General features: G+C 42.7%; 1 protein-coding gene across 1 annotated transcript; it reads right to left on the minus strand.

Annotated features, from left to right (window-relative positions):
* Positions 1 to 9,388: 9,388 nt before the first annotated feature.
* On the minus strand, positions 9,389 to 22,266 carry reep5 (receptor accessory protein 5). The gene is made up of 5 exons (XM_076079473.1): positions 22,094 to 22,266; positions 21,768 to 21,861; positions 17,186 to 17,324; positions 10,940 to 11,108; positions 9,389 to 9,664 (listed from the first exon to the last, which is right to left on the minus strand). Exons 1-5 carry the CDS (start codon positions 22,209 to 22,211, stop codon positions 9,615 to 9,617), a joined length of 570 nt encoding a protein of 189 aa, XP_075935588.1. The 5' UTR covers positions 22,212 to 22,266; the 3' UTR covers positions 9,389 to 9,614.
* Positions 22,267 to 22,580: the final 314 nt, after the last annotated feature.

Here is a 22,580-nt window from a genome sequence, read left to right on the forward strand (position 1 = left end):
AACAGATCAATAATATTTGGATTTCAAAAGAAGTAGCTATTTGAGCAATCATCTCAATTACAACAATGCACTTTAAATATACACTAGGACCCGGCCCCAGGTAATGGATTTATACCTCTACATACCATTAAATATAATAAATCAGTATACTTAGGAAGCAAATTCATTTTACGTTTGAGACATTAGGAGCATGTCAAATCAACTGAACTTATCAGAAAACATGACATTTAAAGCAAACAACAAAAACATGTTTCTAATTACATCACTAACAAACTCTTGCGACCCCTGTGGGTCCTGGGAGCACAATGACGCCAGCACACGGTCAAATAGCGTTCTCAAACGTTCTGTTGGAGCCATAATGTGGCGTTTGTAATATTCTGTTTCTACTGACATTTAAGTGTCTTAAGTAAAACGAATGATACCAGTTTGTCTCATAGGGCGCGGTGGGCGTCAATCTTTATTCGTAGCCGACGTCATCACAACATGACGGTTACCTGAACCGGAAGTATCCAAGATACTACATCCCCCTTCTTTTGAAACAAAACATGGCTATAGCTACCAAATGAAATAGTAAACATAATGCATTTAAACATTTTAGAAAAACTGCATATAGGCAGCTACGTATGCCAAATCTGCAAGAACACTGTTACTGAAGGAAATATGAAAACAATTTTCTCATCAACAGTTCATGTCTAAACGGCATTTCAACTGTTTCAAACTTTATTTTCATGAACATATCCTTCAGTTCTTTTCCTGTTGGGAATCACAAGTCTAATATGTCTCTAGGCTTCACTATGCGCCTGATCTGGTGGTTGTTTGGGACCTGTATGACCTGCAGGGTCCTGCTGTACTGTTTGAGACTCAGTGTCCTCAGGCTCCACCTGGTGGTTGTTTGGTGGAAGTACCTGGCTTGTGCCACTTTCACACGTCTGCAGGAGGTGACGCCGGTTACGCCTGAGAATGTGACCTCCCATCAGTGCGAATGTTGTAGGACCTCTGGGTACCTGCTGGCTCGACTACTGTTGCGGGTTCCCATGTCCCTGTGCGAAGCTGGAAACGGACCATAGCTCCTTCTGGTAGTGCCGGTAGTGTCCTAGCATTCCTGTCGTAGTATTGTGTTTGTCTCTGTTGGCACAGTTGCCTTCTGCTGTGAACTGCGCTGCGACAGACAAGTTCAGGTTGCAGTTGTTTTTCTGCGATTGGTAGGATTGAGCGCAGACGGCTGCTCATTAGCAGCTGCGCTAGCGACTTCAGTCCATCAACTGGTGTGTTCCTGTATTCCAGTAAACTGAGGTACGGGTCTGTCCGCTGTGCATGTGCTTTGTCCATGAGGGCTTTGACAGTCTGAACAGTCCTTTCAGCCAAACCGTTACTCTGCGGGTACAGCGGGCTGCTCGTGATATGCTCAAAGTCCCATGCGTGAGCAAAACCTCTGAACTCTTGTGAAATGTAACAGGGTCCATTGTCACTGATTACTGTCTGGGGTATTCCAAATCTGGCGAACATGGATTTCAGCTTTTGGATGACAGTTGTGTGAGGTTGATGATTTTTTCTACCTCAAAGTACCTGCTATAATAGTCAACGACAACTATATAGTCTGTGCCAGGTGAACAAGTATGTGGCTATCGTTTGCCAAGGTCGTTCCGGGATAGGATGCAAGAGCATCGGTTCCTTTGTATTGGAGCTGCGTCGCTCCAGGCAGATGCTGCAAGATCCTACTAGTGCCTCTATCTGTTTGCACATTCCGGGCCAGAACAGTACGTCTCGTGCTCGCTGCTTACACTTTTCCATCCCTAAGTGTACAGTGTGTGTATGCGTGATTCCAATACACACACTGGCGACAGCAGGCGGACACCTTTTGTTCGACTCAGGCCATCCTGCTTGGATAACTTGTCTCAACATTGAGAGTTGCTCATCTTGTGCTGTGGCGGCTTTGATTTCTGCCATTTTGCGATCACTCACCGGTGCACTGCTGATCACAGTGTGGATTTGTAAATCCATGCCTTCACTCAAAGAGTTATCAGCACACTCAATCGGCTTTCTGGACAGCATGTCAGCGACCGGGATTTGTTTTCCAGGCTTGTGTGTAATGGTAATGTCGTACCTTTGTAGTGGTAGTACCATGCGTTGTAGGCGTGGCGGTGCGGCTGCCAAGGGTTTCCGCATGATTGACTCCAGCGGTTTGTGGTCTGACTTGACGATCACCTGTCGTCTGTACAGATATTGTATATGAAAGCGTCTGCATCCAAAGAGCACTGCGATTTGAGCGTAATTTTCTTCAGTCTCATTTAGTGTCTTGGTTGCATATGCGACTGGTTTCTCTCCCTGGAGCAAGACTGCTCCTAAGCCGCATTTTGATGCATCGACTTGTAGTTTCACATCTTTGGTGTGGTCGAAGTATGTGAGCACTGGGCCGGGCTCCTGTATTAGCAGGTCTTTAATTTGCTGGAATGCAACGCCTTGATTTGAGTCCCACGTGAATTCACTGTTCTCTTTCAGCAGTTGTCTGAGCGGGGCAATTTTCTCTGAAAGTCTGGGTGCAAACTTGGAGAGGTAGGTGACCATTCCCAGTATGGTCTCCAGCTCTGCTTTGCTGCGTGGGGGAGCCATTTCTTTAGTTGCCTTGACCTTGTTATGGTCGGGCTTGATGCCTTCTCGTGTCAGTCTATGTCCAAAATAGCTCACCTCAGAGATGATGCTTTTGTCTTTGTTTAGCTTCATTCCTCTCCCTGGTTCTCTCCAGCATGGCACGCAGGTTGGCATCGTGCTCCTCTTTGGTGCGGCCATACACCAAAATGTCATCTACGCCCTGAAGCCCCTCGTAGGCCTCATCAACTCTCCTCTGAAACTCATCCTGTGCAGTAATGATTCCGAAAGGGAGCCTTTTGAACCGATATCTGCCGTAGATGGTGTTGAACATGGCAGCATGGATGATTCATGGCTGAGTTTTATTGTCCAGTATCCAGATCTAGCGTCCAGTACACTGAAGTACTGTGCTCCGGCTAGTCTTGGTGTGACATCATCTTGAGTGGGAAGTGGATAGTGGGGTCTCTGGATAGCTTTGTTTAGGGGGCGGGGATCTAAACACACCCTAAGCTTTCCTGTTTTCGGCTTTTCCACTGCCACTAGTGCATTCGCCCACTCAGTCGGCTCTGTTACCTTTTGGATTATATCCATTTTTTCCATTTCGTCAAGCTCATCTTTGAGTCGGTTGCGCAGGGCATATGGGATACGCGAGGTGGGTGTAACAGAGTTAATGATTCCACTTGCCATCACTGGCCATTGGTTGCTAGTATTACTATATTATTTAAGTTATTGCTAATCCTTATCATTTTCATATTATTTCCTCTTTTAAATATCATTTACAACTTGTTATTAGTTCCCCACGGAGACAAGCGTGTTGTGTGTAACATTAGCGCCCTCTGCTGGCAGACTTTAGTGGTGCGGCCGTTTTCCTTAACTAACGTTAGTCTGAAGCAAGCCGTCTCCGTGGTAGGTTGATCTGTGACAAGCTCCGTTGTGAAACATCTCATTCGATATCTGATATATATATATATATATATATCTATATATATATATATATATAGATATATATATAGATATATATATAGATATATATATATATAGATCTCTGTATAAGTCCCCTTTTGTCCGTATAATTGTTTTAATTTATAATTTCTAGAGCAAATGGTTTTAACTGATAACTGATTTAGCATTTAGCATTAGTAAGATGCTAACAACAGCTAGCTTAAGTATTTGTCTCTTTAATTTGACAGTGTTCCGGAGCTTGTGACCACGACGTTGTCTATGAGAGTAACTGAAGCTGTTCTGTCTTTTACCAGATGAGCTGTCTAGCTATATGCTGTGCTATGAATAAACGTCTGGTTGGAGCCATAAAGATATCAAGTGTGCCTGAATTAAACACAACGCAACCGAGAAAGTACACAACTGCTACATGGGCACACCACCGGTATTGCTGAGGGTTTAAGGCGAAAGGTGCATTCTCCAGGGAAGAGTCCAATGCCTTTAAATACGTCAGCAAACTCTTCTGTGATGCTGGTGTGTGTTTTTGGCTGTGCGTCAACCATGTACACTAGCTTGACCAAGTTTAGGTCTAAACATGCACGTAGGCCCAAAACAGGAGGAGCATTTTCTGCATACACTATGTCAAAATCTAGCATGGCTGTTTTCTGCCTGTATCTGCATGCTAACTTGCAAGCTCCTTTTACCTCAAGTCTCTGTCCACCATATCCTGAGATGTTGCATTAGTATTGCATTAGGTCCGTATTGCATTAGGTCCGTCAGACAGCAGTCTGACGGACCTAATGCAATACTTCCTAATATTTTGTGAAATATATTCACTGGTATCAAATTAGCCTGGGCACCTGTATCTATCTTGAGCTTTAGCTTGTGCTTCGCCTTTCCTATTTCCACCTCTGCGAATGCCTGTTCCCTTGTTGTATTTTCGTGCTTTTTTATAATAGTGTCAATATACAGATCCACTGGTGCTTGTTCCGTGCTTTCTGAAACAGCATGGGCTTGTATTTTGTATTTTGATGGCTGATAGTGTTTTTGTCCTACACATATTAGCAAAGTGGTTGGGCTTTTTGCATTTGTTACACTGACGTCCTTTTGCGGGGCATTCCTCCGTGCGACCGTGTTCTCGCCTGCTCCACACTCTTTGCTGCTATCGTTGCCGACAGTTATTTTGCGTCTGTGGTATCTTTGTTCGGAACTGAACGGCCTTCTGCTAACTGCATGAACAGACTGGCTAGCTGCATTAGCGGCGGGGCAACCCATAGTCTTTAGCTGCCGTTGTGCTAGCTCGTGTGAGCGTGCAATGTCAATCGCTTTCTCGAGCGTTAGATCTGGACCGTGACAGAGTCGTTTTTCCCGGACTCTTGGAGAGTTTGCACTGAAAACGATCCTGTCTCTAATCATCTCATCACCGTTAGGGTAGTTGCAGTCTTTTACTAACAGCTTTAGCTCAGTCACAAACTGGTCGAAATTTTCACAATCTTTCTGTATCTTTTCGTGAAATTTATATCGCGCGAAAATGGGGTTAGCTTTGGCCGTTACATATGCTTCAAACTTCGCATAGTACGTTTGGAGTACCTTTCTCTCATCTGCTGTGAGGGTCCATGTATTATATCCATCTCTGCCTTTTTCACAGATCCACAGGAGTAGATAGCTGCACTTTTGTTCCTCCTCTTTAGCGCTTCGTGGCCGGAGAACATTAGCTCCACATGCTGGCGAAACTTTCTCAATGCGTCGGGCAGGTTAGATGAATCCCAATCCATCCGTGGCGTGGGGACGGCTGTGTTCTCCATCTTCCGTCGTCAGGTCGAAGTGAGAACAAAGCTATTCTGACACCATGTAATATTCTGTTTCTACTGACATTTAAGTGTCTAAGTATAACGAATGATACCAGTTTGTCTCATAGGGCGCGGTGGGCGTCCATCTTTGTTCGTATCGTATTTTACACTCACTGGCGCACATCGGTGACATCATCACAACGTGACGGTTACATGAACCGGAAGTATCCAAGATACTACAACCATGACACTCAAAGCCCATATTTTTGTTGGGAGACAAACTGTAGCTAATATTTGTGGCTTAAATTACAGACCAGTAGTTAAAATGGACGGAATAGGAGACGGATTTCAAATTCTTGACCTTACAGACTCCGAATTCATCTTTCCTACTGCAACAGGAGATCGACATTATGTTGGATTCTCGGGCTTTTGGGAATTTATCAATCATGGAATCCTCCCCCTAAGGATTGTAGACCAGTTCTTGCTTATGGCCGAAGATGCAAATGAGAACGGTGACATCGATGAAAACCTGAACGATGAAATCGAGGACAACAATGATGTCAGCCAGCATGAAAGCTTGGAGTTTCAAGGTCTTATATCATCCCGTCAAGTAACCTGTGGTATTCTGTTATGGTGTCAATATGCATTTGAATAAATGGATCAAGGATCGAAAGAAAGACAGCACATTGGACAGTGAAATGTTTGTGGAACACGCGTCCGAACAAGTTCTCCCGTTCGCCCCCCAGTGGCTTTAATATATAAAATGGATGTTTGTTAAAGTCAGTACACGTTCTTTATTGGGTTTACGGTGTCAGGCTGGACTGGGCCGTGCGCGTGGGTTTGGTGAGGTCTGCCGTCTTCTCCGTCACACTGCCAGTCTGTGTTTCTTGCCCCGATTCTCGCGCGTCTGTCACTACTAGTGTTTTTATATCAGAGAGAGACAATTTAATATGGCTTTCAGCTGCGCCTAATTAAGCCTCTTCGCGGCACCATTCCCTGAACCACGCCCCCACTCTGTCCCCTCTGCAGCTGAGCCCGAACACGCCCCGCCACCACAATCACTATCTGCTATATTGCAATGCAGTAATTGCTGTAACCAAGCCATCATTAAAGGAATAGTTGGACGTTTTGTAAATATGATTAATCGCTTTATGAACAAGAGTGAGATGAGAGGATCAGTATTTGTCCCTGCTAGTTGCCTAGCAACCTTAGATGACGAGACTCAAGGAAGTCACTACAGCCAGAACTCTCAAGTGTATAAATTGAACTCTTACACATTGTTAATGGCATGTAACCAGTGGGGCCCATGTGACCTCTTATAATAAAGCAGGGTATTTTCAGATACAGCACATTGAGAATGCCTTCTTTATTTTGTGTAAAGTGTATTGAGAGTGTATTGATTTTACACTCAAAATAAACGTCCTTACTTAAGACAGCACTGACAGGAAAAAAGATCAAAAGATGTAGTGAGCTGGAAAACTCAAATATATGAAGAAAGTAACTTATAAAACAGGAAACTTAGAACACAGATATAAACAGAAAGGTTTGCTCAGCAGTTTTGGTGTACGTGTGTGTGTGTATATATATATATATATATATATATATATATATATATATATATATATATATATATATAAAGAATATACAGGTGCTGGTCATATAATTAGAATATCATTGAAAAGTTGATTTATTTCACTAATTCCATTCAAAAAGTTAAACTTGTCTATTATATTCATTCATTACACACAGACTGATATATTTCAAATGTTTATTTCTTTTAATTTTGATGATTATAACTGACAACTAAGGAAAATCCCAAATTCAGTATCTCAGAAAATTTGAATATTGTGAAAAGGTTCAATATTGAAGACACCTGGTGCCACACTCTAATCAGCTAATTAACTCTAAACACCTGCAAAGGCCTTTAAATGGTCTCTCAGTCTAGTTCTGTAGGCTACACAATCATGGGGAAAACTGCTGACTTGACAGTTGTCCAAAAGACGACCATTGACACCTTGCACAAGGAGGGCAAGACACAAAAGGTCATTGCAAAAGAGGCTGGCTGTTCACAGAGCTTTGTGTCCAAGCACATTAATAGAGAGGCGAAGGGAAGGAAAAGATGTGGTAGAAAAAAGTGTACAAGCAATCGGGATAACCGCACCCTGGAGAGGATTGTGAAACAAAACCGATTCAAAAATGTGGGGGAGATTCAGAAAGAGTGGACTGCAGCTGGAGTCAGTGCTTCAAGAACCACTACGCACAGACGTATGCAAGACATGGGTTTCAGCTGTCGCATTCCTTGTGTCAAGCCACTCTTGAACAACAGACAGCGTCAGAAGCGTCTCGCCTGGGCTAAAGACAAAAAGGACTGGACTGCTGCTGAGTGGTCCAAAGTTATGTTCTCTGATGAAAGTAAATTTTGCATTTCCTTTGGAAATCAGGGTCCCAGAGTCTGGAGGAAGAGAGGAGAGACACACAATCCACGTTGCTTGAGGTCCAGTGTAAAGTTTCCACAGTCAGTGATGGTTTGGGGTGCCATGTCATCTGCTGGTGTTGGTCCACTGTGTTTTCTGAGGTCCAAGGTCAACGTAGCCGTATACCAGGAAGTTGTAGAGCACTTCATGCTTCCTGCTGCTGACCAACTTTATGGAGATGCAGATTTCATTTTCCAACAGGACTTGGCACCTGCACACAGTGCCAAAGCAACCAGTACCTGGTTTAAGGACCATGGTATCCCTGTTCTTAATTGGCGATAGACGATCTATGGGGTATTGTGAAGAGGATGATGCGAGATGCCAGACCCAACAATGCAGAAGAGCTGAAGGCCACTATCAGAGCAACCTGGGCTCTCATAACACCTGAGCAGTGCCACAGACTGATCGACTCCATGCCACGCCGCATTGCTGCAGTAATTCAGGCAAAAGGAGCCCCAACTAAGTATTGAGTGCTGTACATGCTCATACTTTTCATGTTCATACTTTTCAGTTGGCCAAGATTTCTAAAAATCCTTTCTTTGTATTGGTCTTAAGTAATATTCTAATTTTCTGAGATACTGAATTTGGGATTTTCCTTAGTTGTCAGTTATAATCATCAAAATTAAAAGAAATAAACATTTGAAATATATCAGTCTGTGTGTAATGAATGAATATAATAGACAAGTTTCACTTTTTGAATGGAATTAGTGAAATAAATCAACTTTTTGATGATATTCTAATTATATGACCAGCACCTGTATACTTTGTATGGAGGTCTATGTATAGTCCACATGCATGTATTGTTTGTACTGTCTACACACCCTGGGTTAATATTGAAAATTCAATACAAATATTTGCACAATTATGCTGATGAAAGTAGATTTGGTAGAGGGACCCGTCAACAAGGCATGCTCATGGGTAATAATAATAATAATAATAATGCAGGAGCCACCTGAGATGATACAGTGCTTCAGTGATGGAGTGACTTATGTGCCGTCTCCTTCTGAAGCCTGCAGGTTTCTCTTTTGTCCTCTCAATATGCTTTACATGTTCTCTGAAATGTGTGATAAATGATTATAAAGTCTAGAAATAATCTTCAAGCATGGCTTTTAATTGAAAGTGTTTACAGTCAAACCCAACTTCAAACGTGTGAAGTAAAAAGGCCATCACAAGGAGCTGGTTGAAAAGTGACCCTTCAAGTCCAGGACAGTGGCTGGACATTGTGGAGGAAATATACTATGGAAAAATTGACTCTTTTTCTAAGGATCAAAGCAGGGATCCATGATCAATGCTCGAGAAAATGGACTGTTTACAAGGGAAAAGATGAGTAGTGTTCTCAGGTGACCTGAAAAGAATAGATCTATGTTTGTCAAGAGTGAATGGTGACCCCCTTTTATTTGAACTTTTATGTCTATTTGTATTTTTGTCATTAACGATGTTTTGTTCAGTGTAACAGCAACTGAAAAAAAAATAAATATATGAAGACTTCAGAATGTCTGTGAATCAAAGAGTCCATCTACTTAAAAGAGTCTTTCACACTATTATTATATATTTTGCCTTTGTTTTTGAAGTTGTCAGATGAAGCACTCAGGAGACCACTTAAGGAGGGTTGTTTTTATTTGGTTCATAAAGGTCATCAGGGCCAGCGTACAGTCATCTGAAGTAAGATACGGACCTGTGAAAACGCCTTTTATTGATGCATGTGACACGAGTAACAGCTACTACAGGTTGGATAAAGATTACATACTTAACAGATTCTCTTTAAGACAAACATTTTGAAGGCAACGTTTCCTCTTTACCGAGTGAGCTCCAGAAAGACGCCTCCTTAAGAGCTCTTCTTCTCCTCAAACATGATGTTGGCTGTGGCTCTCTTGGCTGTGGACAAATTACACACAAACGTCACATCTCTGGTTCCTTATCTAGAAATATACGGAAAAGTTACACTTCCTGCGGATGTTTCACATTAAAAGCCCACCAATAAAGGGAGTGAACGACATTTGCCATTTGCTGTTCATGTGAAATGTCGGTGCTGGAAATGTTGAGTTTCTTTGAAATAAGCTAAACTCTAAATCAAATGAATAAATGCATAATTAAAAGGCAAAGTATAGGCCAATGGAATTCATTAGTGAATAAGAAAAGCCTTTGGAGGAAGTGTGTTTTACAGAAAATTATACCAGCAGCATATCAGAAAACAGGGATGCTTCTTAATAAAACATATTTTACAAGAATTATGTATAAAACAGATGTAATTAGAAAAAAATACAAAACTATTTAAAATAAAGGTCTCATTCTGTCTGCAGTCTAGGTCAATAAATGTTATTTACATGCTAAATCCTTAATATTTAATTACACAGTTAACCATCACAGTGTGAAATAAGGTTTTACTGACCTCGTTATCCAACAATATTCAGTAAATTATGAGATCAGGACATCATTTATGCTTCTATAGTCTCTGATAATGTTACATTGTAAACAACCAATCAGTGTTTAAATGAACAGGAGAACGAAGGTTCCATTCAGTTACATTATGATGCGTTCAGGCTCTGTTCAGTCAAAGGTAAATTATAACGTTATCATGATGTGTTCACATGTAATCTCGTAAACTGTAGTGTTAGTGAGAAACTTGAATAAATCCAGATGTTTGAAGGAGATGTTTTCACAACAACATAGATATTAGAGCTGAACTATGAGCTGTTAACACTAGCTCTCTAAGCAGATTATAATACATCATTAAAACTACTAATGACATGATTTGATTTAATCAATGAAAATACAATCTTTTATTTCCTTATCATTTGAATTGTGTATTTTTTATGAAGAAAAAAAAACACGATAGATGGCTATAACAAAGTAAAAGGATAACATTTAAAATTGTTGATGGTTTACTGCCTTCAGAGCGGTTAAATGATATTTTAGACGTGGTAAATAATAAATAGTCTGGATCCTTGTAGACCAGCTGCTATAATCAAACAACAAAGAGATCTGTATCTGAAAATATGAATCATCAATGATCTGCAATTAGTATCAGAGGCAAAAAAAAGGTAAAAGTTATATTTGCTCTCTTTTTCTATATTTATTTGTTCCCTTTTACAAAAAAAAACAATCATTCCAGTATGTGTCGACTCTATTTACAGTAAACAACACACTCACCCTCATCTTTGATCTTATCAGCAGCTTCTGACGCCTTATCCTGGAGCGTCTTCACCGCATCATCAATCCTGGTTTCATTCTTGAGGAAAAATGGTCGAATGATGCGGTTATAAATCTGGATTGATCCGTTGGAGGAAGTCGGAGCCATGCACCACACCAAGAAGGCACACTGGGGGGAAAGGAAGAGAGAACATACATGCCAGTTACATTATAGGCTGTAAAATATATGATGATCATCTGTCCCTCAAATCGTAAAAAGAAAAACTCAGTAAAAGAAAAAACCTCAGGGAGGTTGACTTTTCTGTAACATTACTGCATCCATCCATCCATCCATTTTCCTCCGCTTATCCGGGGTCGGGTCGCGGTGGCAGCAGGCCAAGCAGGCTGACCCAGACCTCCCTCTCACCGGCAACATGTTCCAGCTCATTCTGGGGGATCCCGAGGCGTTCCCAGGCCAGCTGGGAGATGTAATCTCTCCAGCGTGTTCTGGGTCTTCCCCGGGGTCTCTTCCCAGTTGGACGTGCCTGGAAAACCTCCAGTGGGAGGCGTCCAGGAGGCATCCTAATTAGATGCCCGAACCACCTCAGCTGATTCCTTTCGACGCGAAGGAGTAGCGGCTCGACTCCAAGCTCCCTCCTGATGACCGAGCTCCTTACCCTATCTCTAAGGCTGAGCCCGGCCACCCTACGGAGGAAGCTCATTTCGGCCGCTTGTAGCCGCGACCTTGTCCTTTCGGTCACGACCCAGAGTTCGTGACCATAGGTGAGGGTAGGAACGTAGACCGAGTGGTAAATTGAGAGCTTTGCCTTCCGGCTCAGCTCCCTCTTCACCAAGACGGTCCGGTGCAGCGCCTGCTTTACTGCTGCAGCCGCACCGATCTGTCGCAGCGCCTGTCGATCTCCCGCTCCATCTTACCCTCACTCGTGAACAAGACCCCGAGATACTTAAACTCCTTCGCTTGAGGTAGGCACTCCGTCCCCACCTGGAGGGAGCAATCTACCGGTTTCCGGCAGAGAACCATGGCTTCAGATTTGGAGGTGCTAACTCTCATCCCCGCCGCTTCACACTCGGCTGCAAACCGCCCCAGTGAATACTGGAGGTCATGATCCGAGGAGGCTAACAGGACCACATCATCTGCATCATCTGAGAGGCGATCCCGAGACCCCCGGACCTGACGTTCTCCGCCCCGAGGCTGCGCCTAGATACCCTGTCCATGAAAGTCACGAACAGGACCGGTGACAAAGGGCAGCCCTGGCGGAGGCTAACACCCACCGGGAACGTGTCTGACTTATTACCGAGAATGCGGACACAGCTCCTACTGCAGTTGTACAGAGACCGGATCGCCCGTTGTAACGGGTCCGGCACCCCATACTCCCACAGCACCCCCCACAAGAACCCCCGAGGGACCCGGTCGAAAGCCTTCTCCAAGTCCACAAAGCACATGTAGACTGGTTGGGCAAACTCCCAGAACCCCTCCAGTAGTCTTGCGAGGGTAAAGAGCTGGTCCACTGTTCCACGGCTGGGACGGAATCCGCACTGCTCCTCTTGAATCCGAGGTTCGACAAGCGGTCGGAGCCTCCTTTCCAAGTGTTCAAGTTCAAGTGTTCTTTCCACCGCCTGATGATGTCCCCCGTCCGGGTTAGCAGTCCCCCCCCCCCTGCTGAGAACAGCCTGGGGTAAGCCCTGCTTTCCCTTCCTGAGCCGTCGGATGGTTTGCCAGAACCTCCTTGAGGCCAACCGAAAGTCCTTCTCCATGGCCTCCCCGAACTCCTCCCATGTCCGAGTTTTAGCATTCGCAACCACCGCAGCTGCAGCCCTTCTGGCCTGCCGGTACCTGTCAGCTGCTTCAGGAGACCCCTGGGCCAACCAGGCCTTGAAGGTCTCCTTCTTCAGCTTGACGGCTTCCCTCACCTCCGGTGTCCACCACCGGGTTCTCGCCACGACAGGCACCGATGACCTTCCGGCCACAGCTCCTAGCGGCCGCGTCCACAATAGAGGCTTTGAACATGGTCGATTCGGATTCCGTGTCCCCAACCTCCCTCGGGATGTGTGACAAGTTCTTCCGGAGGTGGGAGTTAAAGACCTCCCGGACAGGGTCCTCCGCCAGACGTTCCCAGTTCACCCTCACTACACGTTTGGGCTTGCCGGGTCTTTCCAACCAGTTCCCCTGCCATCTGATCCAACTCACCACCAGGTGGTGATCAGTTGACAGCTCTGCTCCTCTCTTCACCCGAGTGGCCGCAAATCAAATGATACGATTACAAAGTCGATTATTGATCTCCGGCCTAAGGTGTTCTGGTACCAGGTACACTTATGAGCCACCTTATGTTCGAACATAGTGTTCATTATGGCCAAACCGTGGCAAGCACAGAAGTCCAATAACGAAACACCATTCGGGTTCAGATCGGGCAAGCCGTTCCTCCCAATCACCCCCCGCCATGTTTCTCCGTCATTGCCCACATGAGCGTTGAAGTCCCCCAGGAGAACTATGGAGTCGGTAGGCGGCGCCCTTTCCAGGACCCCTCCCACCGACTCCAAGAAGGCCGGATACTCCGAACTGCTGTTTGGTGCATAAGCACAAACCACAGTCAGAGCCTTGCTCCCCGCAACCCGTAGGCGCATGGAGGCGACCCTCTCGTTCTCCGGGCAGAACTCCAACACAGCGGCGCTCAGCCGGGGGCTCGTGAGTATCCCCACTCCCGCCCGGCACCTCTCACCCTGGGCAACTCCGGAAAAGGACAAAGTCCAACCCCTCTCCAGGAGCTTGGTTCCAGAGCCAACCCTGTGTTTGGAGGTGAGTCCAACTATATCTAGCTGGTATCGCTCCACCTCCTGCACCAGCTCCGGCTCTTTCCCCGCTAGCGAGGTGACGTTCCACGTCCCTAGAGCTAGTCTATGCTGCCGGCGATCGGCATGCCCAGGCCTCCCGCCCGGTCTGCCAGAACTAATTCTGTACTGAGCTGCCGTCATGAAACTACACAACATGGTGATTCATTGCATAACAAAATATTTTTTATTTAATTGATGGTGCAACGGTAATTATTTATATCTCTGTCATGTTACTACAATGTATGTAAAAGTACACATAAGTACACATACACTGTGTGACTGCTGCTGTTACACCTTTACACAGATGAGTAGACTATTCACCAACGTGTCTATCTGCTTCAAACCGCTGGTATCAGAACAGATGTACCAGTAAAACATCTCAATGACAAACATGTCAAAACACAACCACACACACAAAACTATCAGAGGATAAAATAAGCCAACAACATTGTTCTACAAAAATATATTTTGAAATATTTTGAAACATGTCAAGAGAGGGTAGAGTTCAAGTTAAGTGTAAAGAGTTCAAGTTAAGTATGCGTTTTAAGCTAGCAGAGCTTGAAAGGAACAGATAGATTAAGCATGCAGCTGTTTGGGTGAGTGCAGTAATGTGACAGTAAACTGGATATGTACTGCAGTAATGTGACAGTAAACTGGTTATGTACTGCAGTAATGTGACAGTAAACTGGTTATGTACTGCAGTAATGTGACAGTAAACTAGATATGTACTGCAGTAATGTGACAGTAAACTGGATATGTACTGCAGTAATGTGACAGTAAACTGGTTATGTACTGCAGTAATGTGACAGTAAACTGGATATGTACTGCAGTAATGTGACAGTAAACTAGTTATGTACTGCAGTAATGTGACAGTAAACTGGATATGTACTGCAGTAATGTGACAGTAAACTGGTTATGTACTGCAGTAATGTGACAGTAAACTGGTTATGTACTGCAGTAATGTGACAGTAAACTAGATATGTACTGCAGTAGGAAAGTATGTAAAGCAGGACTTTTTGTGCAGTGTTACCACCATTCATATTTATACTACCAATGGGTTTATGATTAAATTGTTAAGTAGAGCACAGTGTAAAAATAATCTGTTAAAAGTACAAGTCCTGCATTCAAAATAGTATTAGTAAAAGTACAAAAGCATCAGCAAAATATACTTCAAGTACCAAAAGTGAAAGTACACTCATTATTCAGAATGGCCAATTTCAATGAATGTATTTTATTATATTGAAGCTTAAAACTGTATTTCAGTGGTCATGTACATAGAGGCACAAACATTAAACCTTAGCATTTAGCGTGTAGGGAGTAACTTTGGGTTCAGTGCACTAAGACATGCAGACAGAGGGAAGCAGGGTTAGACCTGTGTTCTGGTTTAAGGACCACAACTCTACCCACCGCAGTAGGCCCAGTTATTCATGCATACGACTTCATCACTTTAGCTTGTAAAGGTGGAGCTCATTTATTACTTTACATACTTAATAATTAAGTGATATACTACTTAATTAATAATACATCATAGTTTATTAGCTGATTTGTATCTTCTAGTAACTAGTAACTAATATTGTCAAATAAATGTAGTGAATATTTCCCTTTCAGATGTGGTGGACTAGAATCAGTGGTAAAAGTGAGCTGGTACTCACTTGTCATGCAGTACCAGCACTTCTACTTTGTACTCTTTGGCGTACCGTGCCTTTTCATGTACACAGGCACTTCTAAAAGCTGCTGCTACTATTTTCTGCCCTCTCCATATCAGGTTATCTGGGCCATTCATAATGGCTGGCGCAGTGCCAGCATCTATGCAGCCAACCTCATGAGCCGCATGAACATAAAAACAATGTGGAGAGCACCTGGACGAACCGAGGCATGACACCGAGGACAGGGCGTGAGAACCAGGGACCCAGAACACCCATAATATTACAAGACAAACATTTACAGGAGAATTAAATGTTCAGACAAACACTTAAACACTTTGAGTGTTAACACTATGGGTAAATATTAGTGCTGGGCAACGATTAAAATATTTAGTCGCGATTAATATATTTAATCGCGATGAATCGCATGGATTTTTTGCAATTAATCTCATGGATTTTTTGCAATTAATCTCATGGATTTTTTGCGATTAATCGCATTGTTATGGCAAAGTTCAATAATGAATTCAAAAGTAGTGTATTGCGCACTTTTATTTTAAAAGTACTGCTATATGAACAAAAGTGCAATAACATTTGGTTCACGAGATGCAGGTAGCATGTTTTATACTTAATGTGAATATAATTCATACTTTGTTGGCATCTTATTCTGAAAACCGGATGTTTGTCTGATGTAACACACCCACTCTAGTGAACAGCGGTGCTCAATGTGGACAGAGTCCACTGTTTGACTCCCTCAGCCATAGACTGTATATCAGAAGTGGATCGAGTCACCGTGATGTCACCCATTGGTTTGTGGACTGATGTTTTGAAGCCTAGAGATCGCCATTTTCACCGTCACCATCTTGGTTTTTGGAACCAGAAGTGACACCAGAGGATAGAGCTGAGTACAACCGAACGCTGAACAAGACATTTTAGGCAACCAAAATATTATAATTAACTTTAATGAAGTGAAAACAGACTGTGAAAGGGTTCTAAGTTCTAAGACAGAAAACACAGAAAACTCTGTGGTTGTGACCTGTCAAGCACAAGGTAGCCACGCCCTAAAGCACACCATGGTTTATCTTAAACACATTTTCTCCAAATGGGACCATGCTTTTGAAGTGAAGAAGACTTGAAACTAGAGATTGAGACCATAAAGTCATGTTTACAATGTTTACTGAGGTAATAAATCAAGAGAGAAGTAGAGTCATTTTCTCATAGACTTCTAAACAACCAGAGGAGTCGCCCCCTGAAGTGCCGTTACAAAGAATGCAAGTTTATGGCACTTAAACGTAAAAGTGAACATTGTCTTCACTTTTCAGAACCGGAGGTTCTGGACTACTCCCATATTATAAATATCCTGGTTAAGTGAGGTTACTCATTCTGGCTGGACAGCATGGTGAACCAAACTGAACTGAACGCTCAGCGTTTTCAACTGATTATTTTTTAAATCGTCTGCAGTCAGTAGAATTTTTTATATATTAAAAAACAAATCTTGGCATTAGTAGTTTTAATTATGAATTCATAAGCTGCTTAGAGCTAGTGTTATCAGAGGCAGAGTGAGGCGGGTTATGCCTTCGCCATAGTAGGGTAAAAAATATCGCTGGGACAGGACTTGACTCTAGTGAGGTGCTGGCTCACTGGTAAGATATCAAAGTCAGGAGGGGAAAGCTGCACACTTAAATCAACTTATTCTTAGTTTTAAGAATGAATGAATTTTCCAGCACAAAACATTGATTCAAAAACAAAGAAGCACAACGGACCCCGGCTGGATTACCTTTCCGATATAGTAGAATGGGAACCAGGAGAGGAAGATATCAGCAAAAAACTCAGCCACACTGAAGAGTCCATACACCACCCAGTAGGTCAGCCACTTAGTATCATCGTCCTTGGTGGCACTTTCAATGGCCTTAATCCTGGAAAGAGAGAGGACCAACATGTAAGAGAAAAGATTAAGTTAAGTTAACATTGGTCAATCCATCTCTTCCATCCTTCCTTTTCTCTTTCCTTTCTTGTTTTTGTTCTCTCTTTAAAGCCTTACCTTACATCGTAGTCCTTTTCCTTCCATATACCCTGACTACTTTAACAGGTTTGTTACAGGAAATCCAACATCTGCAAAATGAGACTGAATTGAGTCGCCTGCCCTCTAAAGACAAGTCATCAAACCTACCTGAATGACAAAGTAGTCTGTCAGGGCCTTCCAACATGACCGCCTGAGTGTTTGCTGATCTGTCACCTCTAAAGTGACGGTTCTGGTCAGTGAGAGCTAGTCATGGATAAAAGTGTCTAAAGGAGGCTGTAGAGAGAAGGGAACCAAAACACAATCTCTTCTGAGTTTGTCCTTTTTTCGACGGTCCAAGGACAGAGGATGTTGTATGTTGTACAGATTTTAAAGCCCTCTGAGGCAAATTTATGATTTGTGATATTGGGCTATACAAATTAAATTGAAATTAAATTCATTCATCTGTGGCAAGGACAAGCACATATTTTTTCAGTAGCCTTTCTTTCTTTCTTTTGACAGATAATATGGATTAAAATGCACCAACTTTTGGTGAATGTTCCAGTAAAGTAAAAGATGTGGGAATAATTTCCTGATGGTGGAAATAGAGCAACTATCAAAACTGTAAAACTTTAAAACTGCTGCTCGGATGTTGACACTGCATATAAATCGTGTGCTGGTTTGAAGTCTCCTACAGAGTTAAAATACTGTAGTGTTATACAATTCCACAAAAGTTTATTATGTTTATCACAGATGATTTGTCCCGTGATGTTCTAACACATTGTTACCATATCCTTATCACCATCTTGAATACAATAAAAATGTTCATTGATGCCTGTCCATATGTTCTCTACTGGCTCTAATTGTACCGTAGCATAATTTTACCTTCTGTCTCACTGGTTTGAGTACCAGATAAAGTGAGCTTTTGGCTCTAGTTAACTGCATGTCCATTCTCCATACTTTCATAACAGCTGCTGATTGACCCTACCCTCCTTTACACTACGGTCACTGCTGTGGTCAAACAGATCCTCTGCACAACTAAAGCAGCTTCCAGCCTCTCTTCACTCCCTCTTACATTCAATACTAATGCAGTGCCTGTTTGTGGCACGGCCGTTTGGAGCAGGCCATTTTGCTTTGTCCCCCGGAAATGCTGCTTGCAGCATTCTCGCTGAACTGCTCGACTCATCCGCAGAGCCCTGAAGCTCCACTCCAGCTGCCACAGTCTGTCTGCAGGCTGTCTGCAGGCTGTCTACTTGTTTATTCAAAGTGAATTAATAAGGACCAACACAGTATCACGGCAGTTCGTTTAATAGTTACGAAATGCAATCTATTGGTTTCGTGTACAGGGACACAAACTGTCCGGTTTCCTTCGTGTCCCTTGGCGTTAAAACTGAAAGTTAGGTTAAGACAACAAAACCATCTAGTTAGGTTAAGGAAAAACATCATGGTTGGCCTAAAACAACTACATACAGTCAGGTTTAGGTAACAAAACCATTATTAGTTAGGTTTAGGTAACAAAACCACAATATTACGTTTAGGAATACTGTCACGGACATTTTGGAAAACCACAACGTGGTGTTGAACACTGGTCTTCTGGATGAAAGTCATGTTTGTTGGAACCGTCCACCGTGGATATTATAAAGTACGTCACTTGCTCTGACTGTTGCTTAGTCATGTGGATGCTTAATATGTGTCCACCACGAATAAGGCTCCTTATTGACTTTCCATTTATATTATTTTCATCCTGAGCGATTGCATTTCGTGACTATTTCATGAACTGCACTGATACTGGGCTGGAAGGACACACACACACACAGACAGACAGACAGAGATTCTGTGCGTTATAGTGTCGGGTTACAGAGACACATGGTGGTTTCCTGTTCTCTTGTTCCTGTTCGTTTTGGTTAATCTTCCCGGATGTCAAACACACAGACGTATTAAAGGGTGTGTGCAACAGCATTGGAGAAAAAAAAAAGAGCAGTTATTTGTTTTTTCTTGAAGTTTGTTTCCAATAGAAGTCTTTATGATGAATTTATTCTCCCTGAGGCCTGTTGGTCGCAGTATAAAAGCTCCTCTGTGTTTCAGTCACATGCATACCCTGCTGTTTCACTACAGCAGCTTCAACAGTTCACAACACACCGGGAGGAAATGTTGGGCTGTCTGGGCTCTAATGGTTATGTAGCTGATGTTCACATGTGAACAGTGAACCAATACTAAGGCCTCTAGTTTCACAGCTATGTGGTTGTGGCCGTACGTGCAGAGCTGGAGGTAACAAAGCCGGCCCTCTGCCAGCTATCTCGGCTGCTGATATCATGAACCTCATCACAGATTGACAGAAGTTCATCCGTCAAATTTCAGTTCACCCCTGGTGACCGACATTTACCTCCAGTGGCTGACAGAAGTCTAAGGACAGACACTTGCTTCATCAGCTGAGAATAAGAAAATGTGTTTACGACACCGTGTCTAAGGTTATTAAGTGGCTTATGTAACTACTTCCAGTTCCGTGTGCATTCAAAAAACAAGCATAAATGTACCACTTGTTATTGATTACGCCAAATATTTTATGAAGGCTGTAGGACATGTGATAAATTCAGCAGGACAAAACTAAAAACAGGAACCAGTTAGTATCAACCTTCATAACGAGTTTCCTGCCACTAAACTATTGGCCCATTTATATAGATGGTAGATTAAACAGTAGAAACACCTCTCAGTATAACACTACCTTCAACAGCACCGAGCAGTATGAACAGAAACGTTAGCACCTTCATGAAGGCTTCAAACAGTCCTATAATAAGACTGTTTGAATAGACTGTCAGTTTGAGCTAGAAAGCCAAACCTAAAGCTGGCTGGATTTCAGACAGTCAAACACTAGCAGTTTACTTTCATTTGACACAGCTTACTTATTTTGATTTTGTTCTTATGTTATCTAAATGTCAGTGTCTTCCAGGCTGTGATATCTGCTCTACTCAGTGACAGACTTCAGTTTCCTCAGCAGAGATCAAAGAACAAAACTATGCAACAGCTATAAAAGCTGTTCTCTCCAGCCCACTACTAACCAAAGGATATAGTAGGAGATGAGTCGAGGGTAAGTAACTTGTGCATGACTGATAATCATGTTAATCAATTCAAAATGCATCACAAAAGTGAAAAGGGCAACATTTGAAAGCAATTTTTGTTGTTTAGAACATGATCTGAATCCAGTGATGTCTCACTGAGATTCTCACTCACTGACTCACTGAGATAAAACACTCATCACACTGAATTTCTTTTGAGATCATAACTCAATTATGTTATTTTCTGAAGACAAAGTGATGCTCGTATTAACATTTTTAAATCAACTTCAAAATAATGATCTGATCATAACATTAACTAAAGATAGCAAATGCTTTATTTTTGGGATCACAGTACCATACTAAGTGTCATCAGCTGTAGATAATCCTGGTCGCTCTATATCGGTCTCATCATGGAGTCATTCCTCGCAGCCTTGAGACAAAGAGGCGTCCAAAGCTAAGCCTACATGTGACACGGAGATAATAACGTCATGATAACTGCTAATTATTTTTTGTCAAGGACATATGTGGTTATGCTGGGACAACATTCCAAGAAAATCTGTTGTTTCATTTTACCGTATGTGTCTGTTGATTTCCTGATTTGTCCTGTTTTATAAATAAATAAAAAAGTGGGGGGGAAAAAAGATAACAAGATAATCAAGTCCTATTCTCTGTACAAGTCTCAAAATGAATGAGAACCACACAACAAATGTAATTTGAGAGCATTATCAAATAAAGTTATGATCACAAGATTATCAGAAGGAAACTCCCCTGCTTGTATAGATGAGGATCAGCTTAATAGCAGAAGTACTGAGCCTGTGGAAACAGATGTGTACTGTGGCTCTGCAGGAGCTTGGTCAAGTCTGATGAAATATCCCTGATAACAGGTAGCTGCAAGTGTTGGAACAAAGACTCCAAAAGTCAAACATTTTTACAGCATTGACTTGAAAAATGGTTGGCACAAATATGAACTGCTATTGTTGTTAAGGAGCTAAACTGGTAAGTAGTTATTAATAAGAGTTAATAAGTGTATTATACTGACATAATGGGCCAAAAGACATTATTAGTAACAGACTACTCAAGGTTCTAGTACCCTACATACATACACTTAGATGAAAATCCAATAATAACACTAATACAAATTAAAATAATATTCATAATAATTTAAACTCCTAAATTAAATGTATTAAATTATATTATTATATTATTTTCCATCGGTGTTGTTTGTGTTTTTGTGTGCGCGTGTGTGTGTTGGGTGGGGTTGCTATGCAGGCCCCTCCTTAGAAGCGCTCTAAGAATAATTCACTCACGATATGTAGGCTGGATAAAGGAAGCCGATGAGGTTACACAGTAGGGAGGCTCCATAACCAACGACCAAGTACACTGCGATGACACCGATGACAGCTGCAAAAAACACACACACACACCAGATGTTAGTCCACAAACACACGATACATAGCAGTGACATAGGATACGTCACTGCTGAATACAATAAAGGGTTATTACTACAGCCTCTCCTTTCCTACATGACGAGGCAGAATGAAGCGGTCTGCCACGCGCTAACTCCCTCCTATCGCTTCCTATGTGATGATCTCCTTGTGTTCTCTGTTCCCATCCCCGCCCTGTCCACACTCACCGACAGCTATGTACGTCCTGCTCACTCCGGTCTTCGCCTCGATCTTTGCGAGACTGTCTGTCATGAGGTTCTTCTCATGGAGGAACTTGCCGAAGCGTTCCTTGAGCCCCTGCGCCATGGCTGCACTTCCTTCTTCAGAGGTGCTGATCAAACTGCGACAACTTCGCAACCCGAACACATCGCCGATCTCTGAGTCCGATAGACAGGATGTACGATACGGCCTCCGACCGTGAGCTTCAAAATAAAAGCACGAGGTCTATTTCATTCTCTACATTTTGGTCAATTAAAACATATCTTTAAATCGTTTTGCTTGTCCCACATCTGGCAATTGGACCGGATAAATGGCTTACATTACATAAGGAATAACCATTATAGACATCAGACCTTGTGTTTTATTCACAAGCCGCTTTTCCCCAAGTCATGCTCTAATGTGCTGAGACTGGCTGTATAGACTGGGAGAAGCTGCTCACTGTTCGCTCAGCGTTGC

The sequence above is a fragment of the Anarhichas minor genome, unplaced genomic scaffold (assembly GCF_050575085.1).
Source record: "Anarhichas minor isolate MPS153535 unplaced genomic scaffold, ASM5057508v1 ptg000073l, whole genome shotgun sequence".
Taxonomy (NCBI): domain Eukaryota; kingdom Metazoa; phylum Chordata; class Actinopteri; order Perciformes; family Anarhichadidae; genus Anarhichas; species Anarhichas minor.

What these genes read in the sequence shown, in the direction of transcription:
- reep5 (XM_076079473.1), bottom strand. Translation starts at nt 22,211, where the DNA reads ATGGCGCAGGGGCTCAAGGAACGCTTCGGCAAGTTCCTCCATGAGAAG. An exon ending in CTTTATCCAGCCTACATATC is followed by an intron (nt 17,325 to 21,767) that starts GTGAGTGAATTA and finishes CTCTCTTTCCAG; the next exon opens with GATTAAGGCCATTGAAAGTG. An exon ending in CATTCTACTATATCGGAAAG is followed by an intron (nt 11,109 to 17,185) that starts GTAATCCAGCCG and finishes CTTTCCCCCCAG; the next exon opens with TGTGCCTTCTTGGTGTGGTG.